At 38.6% G+C, this 11,617-nt stretch overlaps 1 protein-coding gene across 1 annotated transcript in view; it reads left to right on the top strand.

The window, feature by feature from the left end:
* Positions 1 to 11,617, top strand: part of LOC138349713 (putative neural-cadherin 2) — a 419,993-nt gene that overhangs the window by 307,414 nt on the left and 100,962 nt on the right. The window contains exons 15-16 of the mRNA XM_069339617.1: positions 8,378 to 8,938; positions 10,967 to 11,245. Coding sequence (XP_069195718.1) covers positions 8,378 to 8,938; positions 10,967 to 11,245 — 840 coding nt within the window. The remainder of the gene's footprint in view (positions 1 to 8,377; positions 8,939 to 10,966; positions 11,246 to 11,617) is intronic.

Here is an 11,617-nt window from a genome sequence, read left to right as displayed (position 1 = left end):
ATAATATATATATATATATATATATATATATATATATATATATATATATAAATATATATATAAATATATATATATATATATATACATATATATATATATATATATATATATATATATATATATATATATATATATATATATATATATTAGTATATTTTGGTAGCAGTCTTTCCTGTAGACATATATTATTAAATATGACCGAAAAAGTAAAATTAATAATTCTAACACGAATTTTCTGTTTCTTATATTTCTTTTCACTGTTGATGGTAACTGAAAAATCAATTCTCCAAAATTCATTTTTATTTCTAGTCTGACGCGACACTTGAACGCGTTTTGTGAAACTTATTACATTTTCAAAGACTTTAGTTTACTCACACACAACTATAACTGAACAGAGTTCAAACAGCTTCGATTTTATACCTGCATTTGGGTGAGGTGATATGTTACAACAGTTTTGGATGAGGTGAAAACAAACTTTCAACACACGACAGAACATGAAACAATAGGTATAATATTTTGTAAGGTAAAGGGAAGAATGGAAGTAACTGCAGAGGGCCTCTTGGCCCATAATTCTTGATGCTTCTATATTGGGTGTGGAGTCTTGAAGTGGGTAGAATATAGTTGTGCATTAATTGGCTGTTGATTGCTGGTGTCGACTTCTTAATGTGTAGTGCCTCACAGATATCAGCCGCCTGCTATCGCTGTATCTATCGATGATTTCCATGTATTTTGTTAAGACTTCTCTGGTGATGGTCTGGTTGTGGGAAGAGATTATATGTTCCTTAATGGAGCCCTGTTGCTTATGCATCGTTAATCGCCTGGAAAGAGATGTTGTTGTCTTGCCTATATACTGAGTTCTTTGAGGCTTACAGTCCCCAAGTGGGCATTTGAAGGCATAGATGACATTGGTCTCTTTTAAAGCGTTCTGCTTTGTGTGTGGAGAGTTTCTCATGAGTAGGTTGGCCGTTTTCTTGGTTTTATAGTAGATCGTCAATTGTATCTTTTGATTTTTGTCTGTAGGGATAGCGTTTCTATTAACAATACCTTTCAGGACCCTTTCCTCCGTTTTATGAGCTGTGGAAAAGAAGTTCGTGTAAAATAGTCTAATAGGGGGTACAGGTGTTGTGTTAGTTCTCTCTTCAGAGGTTGCATGGCGTTTCACCTTCCTTCTTATGATGTCTTCAACGAAACCATTGGAGAAGCCGTTATTGACTATGACCTGCCTTACCCTACAGAGTTCTTCATCGACTTGCTTCCATCCTGAGCTATGGCTGAGAGCACAGTCGACATAAGTATTACCGACACTCCTCTTGTACCTGTCTGGGTAGTCACTGTTGGCATTTAGGCACATTCCTATGTTCGTTTCCTTAGTGTAGACTGCAGTGTGGAAATCTCCGCTCCTTTCCTTGACTGTTACATCTAGAAAGGGCAGCTTCCAATCCTTCTCCATCTCATAAGTGAAACGCAACACAGAATTCTGCTCAAATGCCTCCGTCAGCTCCTGCAGATGTCTGACATCAGGTGCCTGTGTAAAAATATCGTCAACATACCTGCAGTATATGGCCGGTTTCAAGTTCATATCGACTAAGACCTTTTGTTCGATGGTACCCATGTAGAAGTTCACAAACAGGACACCTAAGGAAGAACCCATGGCGACCCCATCTACTTGCTTATACATGTGCCCATCCGGGCTCAAGAAGGATGCCTTTTTAGTACAAGCTTGGAGTAGTTTCCTTAGAAAGTTTTCTGGTATGTCAAGAGGAGTACAGGCCGAATCACAATACACTCTGTCTGCTATCATCCCGATTGTTTCATCCACAGGTACGTTGGTAAACAGTGATTCTAAGTCCAACGAGGCTCTTATCCCTGTGGCCCGTGTTCCCCGCAGTAAGTTAACAAATTCCTTTGGAGACTTCAGGCTGAAGGTGCAAGGGAAACAAGGAGTCAGCAAGCCGTTGAGTCGCTTCGCCAGTCTGTACGTGGGTTTGGATATCTGGCTAATGATTGGCCGAAGTGGGTTTCCAGGCTTATGTGTCTTGAGATTTCCATACACGTATCCAGGCTTATTTTCCCCAATAATCTTTGGCAGGTGGAGTCCTGATTTCTTGGCGTTCACAGTTTCGATCAATTTGTTGACCTTTGCTTTCATTTCGGCTGTAGTGTCCTTCGTTACCCTTTGGAATTAAGTTTAGTCTGAGAGAATGAGGTTCATTTTCGCCAGATATTCGTCTTTTTTAAGAATGACGTATATTGGCGACTTGTCACGTCTAATGACGACTATCTCCTTGTTCTCACGAAGGCTCTTAGCTGCCGCTTTGAGCTCGGGGGACAGTACGGTGCTTCTGTAATTCTCTCGATTCTTTCCTCCTTCCGCAATAAGTTCTGCTTGTAAGGTGTCTTTGGTGGTGACCTTCTTTTGTGTCTCGAGGTCGAATATGTCGTCCAACAGAATCTCCAACTCCACTTTCCGGGCCATCTCATCTTTCCGGGATTTCTCACCAGAGAAATCTTAGCAAACAACACAGAAATTATCGATAGATACAGCGATAGCTGGCGACTTGACATCTGCGAGGCACTACACATCAAGAAGTCAACACCAGCATTCAACAGCCAATTAATGCACAGCTATATTCTACCCACTTTAAGACTCCGCTCCAATATAGACGCATCAAGAAATATGGGCCAATAGGCCCTCTGCAATTACTTCCATTCTTCCCTTCAATACCCATTGTTTCGTGTTCTATCATTGTTAAAGTTTTGTTCACCTCATCCAAAACTGTTGTAACATATCACCTCACCCAAAATGCGGGTATAAAATGAAAATGAAAGCTGTTTAAATCATTGCATAGTAAGAACTCTGTTTAGTGTTTGCAGGTAATAGTTGTGTGTGTGTAAACTAAAAGTCTTTGAAAATGTAATAAGTTATTTTGAAACGTGCTCAAGTGTCGCGTCAGACTAAAAATAAAAAATAATTTTGGAGAATTGATTTTTCAATTACCATCAACAGTGAAAAGAAACATAAGAAAGATCGAGAAAATTCGCGTTAGAATTATTAATCTTACTTTTTCGGTCATATATAATAATATATGTCAACAGGAAAGACTGCTACCAAAATATATTAATATTAAAACGCACGACCCAGCAGCAAGGAATCAAGCCTTCACGATAAAATATCGCCAAGATCTGATTCGTGATCAGATATATAAGGCAGAAAATGAAATCAAAGACAACAAAACGCAACTACTTCATGCTACAAACGAATGGAGAAACAGCAACATCGACGAAAGTCTCCGTATTCGCATCGAGAAACACCTCGACATCCTCACAGACCGACATTACCTCAGCACTGAAACAAGGATAATCAAGATGCTAACAACGTTATATGGAGGACCTATGGCAATTCCACGACCAAGAGACGCCTTCCTGAACCTTGCAGGAATCAACCTCACTGAGGACCAAGTCACTCTCCTAAATCTGGGTATAAACTGTCACGTTATGTCTAGACCAAGTGAGATGGCCCGGAAAGTGGAGTTGGAGATTCTGTTGGACGACATATTCGACCTCGGGACACAAAAGAAGGTCACCACCAAAGACACCTTACAAGCAGAACTTATTGCGGAAGGAGGAAAGAATCGAGGAAACTACAGAAGCACCATACTGTTCCCCGACCTCAAAGCGGCAGCTAAGAGCCTTCGTGAAAACAAGGAGATAGTTGTCAGGAGAGGTGACAAGTCTCCAATATACGTCATTCTTAAACAAGACGAATATCTGGCGAAAATGAACCTCATACTCTCTGACTAAACTAAATTCCAAAGGATAACGAAGGACACTACAGCCGAAATGAAAGTAAAGGTCAACAAAATGATCAAAACTGTGAACGCCAAGAAATCCGGGCTCCACCTGCCAAAGATTATTGGGGAATATAATCCTGGATATGCGTATGGAAATGTCAAGACACATAAGCCTGGAAACCCACTTTGGCCAATCATCAGCCAGATACCCACACCCACGTACAGACTGGCGAAACGACTCAACGGCTTGCTGGCTCCTTATGTCCCTTGCGCCTTCAGCCTGAAGTCTCTAAAGGAATTTGTTGACTTACTGCGGGGAACACGGGCCACAGGGATAAGAGCCTCGTTGGACGTAGAATCACTGTTTACCAACGTACCTGTGGATGAAACAATCGGGATGATAGCGGACAGAGTGTATCGTGATCCGGCCTGTACTCCTTTTGATATACCAGAAAACATTCTAAGGAAACTACTCCAAGCTTATACTAAAGAGGCATCCTTCTTGAGCCCGGATGGGCACATGTATAAGCAAGTAGATGGGGTCGCCATGGGTTCTCCCCTAGGTGTCCTGTTTGCGAACTTCTACATGGGTACCATCGAGCAAAAAGTCTTAGTCTATATGAACTTGAAACCGGCCATATACTGCAGGAATGTGACGACATTTTTACACAGGTATCTGATGTCAGACATCTGCAGGAGCTGAAGGAGGCATTTGAGCAGAATTCTATGTTGCGTTTCACTTACGAGATGGAGAAAGATGGGAAGCTGCCCTTTTTAGATGTAACAGTCATGGAAAGGAGTGGAGGTTTCCATACTGCAGTCTACACTAAGGAAACAAACATAGGAATGTGCCTAAATGCCAACAGTGACTGCCCAGACAGGTACAAGAGGAGTGTTGTTAACCCCTTTGTCGACCGTACAATCAGCCACAGCTCAGGATGGAAGCAAGTCGACGAAGAACTCTGTAGGGTAAGGCAGGTCCTAGTCAACAACGGCTTCTCCAATGGTTTCGTTGAAGACATCATAAGAAGGAAAGTGAAACGCCATGCAACCTCTGAAGAGACAACTAACACAACACCTATACCCCCTATTAGACTATTTTACACGAACTTCTTTTCCACAGCTCATAAAACGGAAGAAAGGGTCCTGAAAGATATTGTTAATAGAAACGTTATCCCTACAGACAAAAAACAGAAGATACAACTGACGATTTACTATAAAACCAAAAAAAAGGCCAGCCTACTCATGAGAAACTCTTCAGATACAAAGCAGAACGCTTTAAAAGAGACCAACGTCGTCTACGCCTTCAAATGCCCTCTTGGGGACTGTAAGCCTCAAAAAACTCAGTATATAGGCAAGACAACAACATCTCTTTCCAGGCGATTAACGATTCATAAGCAACAGGGCTCCATTAAGGAACATATAATCTCTTCCGACAACCAAACCATCACCAGAGAAATCTTAGCAAACAACACAGAAATCATCGATAGATACAGCGATAGCAGGCGGCTTGACATCTGCGAGGCACTACACATCAAGAAGTCAACACCAGCAATCAACAGCCAAATAATGCACAACTATATTCTACCCACTTCAAAACTCCGCTCCAATATAGAATCATCAAGAAATATGGGCCAATAGGCCCTCTGCAATTACTTCCATTCTTACCTTCAATACCCATTGTTTCGTGTTCTATCTTGTGTTGAAAGTTTTGTTCACCTCATCCAAAACTGTTGTAACATATCACCTCACCCAAAATTCAGGTATAAAATGAAAAATGAAAGCTGTTTAAATCATAGCATAAGTAAGAACTCTGTTTAGTGTTTGTAGGTAATAGTTGTGTGTGTGTAAACTAAAAGTCTTCGAAAATGTAATAAGTTATTACGAAACGTGTTCAAGTGTCGCGTCAGACTAGAAATAAAAATGAATTTTGGAGAATTGATTTTTCAATTACCATCAACAGAGAAAAGAAACATAAGAAAGATGGAGAAAATTCGTGTTAGAATTATTAATCTTACTTTTTGGGTCATATTTAATATATATATATATATATATATATATATATATATATATATATATATATATATATATATATATATATATATATATATATATATATATATATATCTATATATATATATATGTTATTAAATATGACCGAAAAAGTAAGGATAATAATTCTAACACGAATTTTCTCAATCTTTCGTACATTTCTTTTCACTTTTGGAGGTAAATAAAAAATCAATTCTCCAAAATTCATTTTTATTTCTAGTCTGACGCGACACGAGCGCGTTTCGTAAAACTTATTACATTTTCAAAGACTTTAGTATACAAATACACAACTGAATAGAACTTACGCATCTCCGATTTTATATCTACATTTGAGTGAGGTGGATGGGGTGAGGTAGCATTAATAGGGTATTAATTTCATCAACACAAGACAGAACACGAAACAATGGGTATTGAATAGAAGTGTTTGTAGAAAGCCTATTGGTCCATATTTCTTGATGCTTCTATATTGGAGCGGAGTCTTGAGGTGGATAGAATATAGTTGTGCATTAATTGGCTGTTGATTGCTGGTGTTGACTTCTTGATGTGTAGAGCCTCGCAAACGTCAAGCCGCCTGCTATCGCTGTATCTATCGATGATTTCTGTGTTGTTTACTAGGATTTCTCTGGCGATGGTTTGGTTGTGGGAAGAGATTATATGTTCCTTAATGGAGCCCTGTTGCTTATGCATCGTTAAACGCCTAGAAAGAGATGTTGTTGTCTTGCCTATATACTCGGTTTTTTGAAGCTTACAGTCCCCAAGAGGGCATTTGAAGGCATAGACGACGTTAGTCTCTTTTAAAGCGTTCTGTTTTGTGTCTGGAGAGTTTCTCATGAGTAGGCTGGCCGTTTTTCTGGTTTTATAGTAAATCAGAGGATACAACTGACGATTTACTATAAAACCAGAAAAACGGCCAGCATACTCATGAGAAACTCTCCAGACACAAAACAGAACGCTTTAAAAGAGACTAACGTCGTCTATGCCTTCAAATGCCCTCTTGGGGACTGTAAGCTCCAAAAAAACCAGTATATAGGCAAGACAACAACATCTCTTTCTAGGCGTTTAACGATGCATAAGCAACAGGGCTCAATTAAGAAACATATAATCTCTTCCCACAACCAAACCATCGCCAGAGAAATCCTAGTAAACAACACAGAAATCATCGATAGATACAGCGATAGCAGGCGGCTTGACGTTTACAAGGCACTACACATCAAGAAGTCAACACCAGTAATCAACAGCCAATTAATGCACAACTATATTCTACCCACCTCAAGACTCCGCTCCAATATAGAAGCATCAAGAAATATGGACCAATTGGCTTTCTACAAACACTTCTATTCAATACCCATTGTTTCGTGTTCTGTCTTGTGTTGATGAAATTAATACCCTATTAATGCCACCTCTTGTTCTGTCTTGTGTTGATGAAATTAATACCCTATTAATGCCACCTCACCCCATCCACCTCACTCAAATGTAGATATAAAATCGGAGATGCGTAAGTTCTATTCAGTTGTGTATTTGTATACTAAAGTCTTTGAAAACGCAATAAGTCTTACGAAACGCGCTCGTGTCGCGTCAGACTAGAAATAAAAATGAATTTTGGAGAATTGATTTTTGATTTACCTCCAACAGTGAAAAGAAATGTACGAAAGATTGAGAAAATTCGTGTTAGAATTATTAATCTTACTTTTTCGGTCATATTTATTAATATATATATATATATATATATATATATATATATATATATATATATATATATATATATATATATATATATATATATATATATATATATATTTGTTGTTTTTAGTAGCCAGAACGTCGTACTTGGCCTGTTATGCAAGGCCCGATTTGCCTAATAAGCCAAGTTTTCCTGAATTAATATATTTTCTCTAATTTTTTTCCTATGAAATGATAAAGCTACCATTATGTATGAAGTCAATTTTTTTTATTGAAGTTAAAGTTAACGTAGATATATGACCGAACCTAACCAACTTTACCTAACGTAACCTAACCTATCTTTATTGGTTAGGTTAGGTTAGGTAGCCGAAAAAGAAATATATTTATATATATATATATATATATATATATATATATATATATATATATATATATATATATATATATATATATATATATATATATATATATATATATATATATATATATATATATATATATTTGATAACAGTTATGCAATTATTGTTATATTACGTAATTTTATTTATTCATGTTCGTGTTTTGAGACAACCCACGACACAAATTACTGCACATGGGCTTGACAAGGTCAGTTTTAACTGCCTGCTGCTCAGGCTATACTTATTGAAGGCCCTTAGCCATTCGTAACTTGGCCGAGACTCTTAATAACACAGATTTGTGTCCAAGTTTGGTGAAGTTTGGCAAACAAAAACTTAAGACTCAATTTGCAGGATTACCCAGAGGTCCGGGTTAACGGGCTCCAGATAAGGGAGCTCCTACCTTTCCTTAGTCTAGTGTAGGACTAAAATTTCACAATTAGGATTATTTATCTTCAGAACATTTCGAGATTATTTCCTGGGTTCTGTTTGGACGATACGTTCCTCAGATGCATCTGTCCTCACGGAACCTGGGGCTCTCGCTGCAAGGTGATCGTTAGGCACTTCGAGAACGACAGTGGAGGGTCGGAATTGGCCAGTAGTGAAGATGAGGTTGTTACTGTGGGCGGGTGGGCGTGGGTGCCGCCCATCCCGCCTTGTGCCGAAGTCCACCTGAGTCTGGAGGTGCTGACCAGATCCATTGCGTCCACGCTGCTGTACTCAGGACCGGACCAGGGGGCACCAACCCCAGGGACCGAAGAGAACGCTGCTAGGGACCTGTTGCTGCTGGAGCTGCGTCAGGGCCGTCCGTCTCTCCTGCTGGACCTGGGAGGCGGCCCTGTCACCCTCGACCTCAACGCCTCCTACTCCCTGGCAGACAACACCTGGCACAGGATCGACCTCATATGGAAAGACGAGGTGAGGAGTGAGGATGTAGCGCAGAGACTCTGGACTCTAGGTATTGGTTTTGAAATCCATATGATTGTTGTGACCGATATCGTTGTGACTTCTATTATAATGGTAAATATTATCATTATTTCATATCATTCATTATCATAACAAATCTCATGTTGTTAATCGCCTGACTAGTCTCGATTACTGCCTGTGATAGTCGATTAAACTAGTATAAATGTCATTAAACACATCACTGTGAATCATACCTAGTTTTCTTCGACACTTGCTGCAGGAAATGTTATCACAATAGAACATAAATCCCATTTCAAAACCGTGGTTGATATTCGGCCTTCGTCAGGCCCATTCAATATATTTAATCTACATTCAAAAGAAAGGGCCACCGAATGAATATATTTTTATTTTTGAGAAACGTCCGTTTTTGGATACAGTTTAACATTTACGAATGCATATTTCGATTACATTGCAGCTTGAACAGCCAGTACATAGGCAACCCAGCATTTTTTGCAATGTATAATATTATGGCAGGTAATTGGATCAAGGTATCAACGTGCCGATGCAAATAACGTTAAAACTGGGTGATACCCAGACTCAAATGTGTGGGACAGCTCACACAGTTAAGCAAAAGCAAGGAAGGGATCCAAGTAATTTGTGGCATTCTCCCGAGAAGAGGAGTTGGAAATTGGTTGTCTAGGACTCATAGTGTCAATTACTAACTATTGCATGGTCTATGCAATTAATTGCATGGTCAATGCATTTATTTATTGATACTTGCAACTCCTATGAATTCAAGATAATAGCATGCAGTGGTTTAAACAGTATCAATATCTTTGAGTAAGGATAGCTTCTAAAAAATATATATTCAATAAGAAATTTAATATCTGAAGGAGAAAGCAAAATCTTAATCAAATCTAACCACAGGGCCCCATATACGAGTGGGACACAGTGTCAAGAATGTTTTACTTAAATGCCGTTCGTTCAGTAGTTGATTACGTAGCGTCTGCCTTATTGCCTTATTCTGCCTTATTTCTCCAAACAAACGGTTGACGTTATTCAAAACGATGCAATGCGTCATAATTGGGCTCTTAAAAGGATATTAAAAATATCATTAACAAATATAAAAATATATTTATATATATATTAAGCCTAAAGGATACAAGCCAAACTAACATCGGTAGATAAAGGTAAATTGGCTTGTTGCCTGCATGCTGATCAAGATCACGACTCCTTGCGTCAGAACATAGCTAATAACTGCCATTGGGATGCACTCTAGCTGGAAGTTGCAAGTCATGTTTGTATCATTATAGTTCCAGTTCTTCCTTTTACCTTCATTTTACAGATTTTCTTTACTATAAAACAAAGTTTACACAAAATGTAAATCTCGTGTTAATTTCGTAATGAAATATGTGCATTTATGAACATTTTATATTGCAAATTGCTTTCCTGAGATTTTTAAAGATACACATGATCAGGTTTTGTCTTTCATGATAATTCATAATTCAGTGTTCAAGAATAATGAGAGATACTAGATTTTTTGGAGATAGTGAGTTATACTGTTTGTGGTTCAGGAGAGAATGATCGTTATATATTTTTTCCAGGCTTATATGATAGGTATTTAATGTTAAAGATGGTATGATATTTATTTTTCATGGTAGTATGCTATATGTTAATTTTTCAGGAGGGTGTGTCGTCTCTCACAATACTTATAGGAGAATGATAGTTAATTTTTGTTCAGCATAAAGATAGTCATCTATTGTTCAACAGAGTATGATTATAATTCAGTGTTCAGGAGACAGCTGCTCGTCAGATGATATTATTTACTAATATTTAAAAAGGGTGTAAAATACTCACCCAACACAATTTACATCGAAACATTAATCGCTGGTTATTCTCTCTCCTTTCCCAATTTGTGCTCTCCCACCACCTCATCCTTCCCAATCACGCTTCCTTCTTTTCTCTCAATTCTTTTTCTTCACCCACTCTTATCTTCCGACCCCTCATCCAATTTTCCTTGTCTTATTAACTTGTCTACTACTCTTCTACCCTTGCTCCTCTCTTCCTCTCCTTCTCCATCCTCTTCCATATCTCCATCTCCTTCCTTTCCTTTCGCTCGTTCTCTCCCACTTTCACTCTCAGTTGGTGGAAATGATTGTGGACTTGTGCACGGGCAACGGACCGGACGACGTGCCAACGCCTCCACCCTCCACCCCCGCCCACAACCACTCCAAGACGCACACCCATCCTGACGCCCACACTTGTAGAGGGGCGGCCAGACTGCCTCGTGCCGCCCGCGTCCTCAACACAAGTGGACCGCTACAAGTGGGTGGACTGTCCCACCCTCTACCAGCAAACACTTTACAAGAGAGTTTCCCACCTTTCTATGGCTGTCTCCGGAACCTCAGAGTCAACGGCCAGGTGAGAGGCGCTGTAGTAGCAGTGTATATATATATATATATATATATATATATATATATATATATATATATATATATATATATATATATATATATATATATATATATATATATATATATATGTCGTACCTAGTAACCAGAACGCACTTCTCAGCCTACTATGCAAGGCCCAATTTGCCTAATAAGCCAAGTTTTCATGAATTATTATATTTTCTCTAATTTTTTTCTTATGAAATGATAAAACTACCCATTTCATTATGTATGAGGTAAAAAAAAATTGATTGGAGTTAAAATTAACGTAGATATATGACCGAACCTAACCAACCCTACCTAACCTAACCTAACCTATCTTTAAAGGTTAGGTTGGGTTAGG

The sequence above is a fragment of the Procambarus clarkii genome, chromosome 42 (genome assembly GCF_040958095.1).
Source record: "Procambarus clarkii isolate CNS0578487 chromosome 42, FALCON_Pclarkii_2.0, whole genome shotgun sequence".
Classification (NCBI taxonomy): domain Eukaryota; kingdom Metazoa; phylum Arthropoda; class Malacostraca; order Decapoda; family Cambaridae; genus Procambarus; species Procambarus clarkii.
Note: the sequence above shows the minus strand (reverse complement) of the source record. Positions and strands in the feature narration are given on the sequence as shown.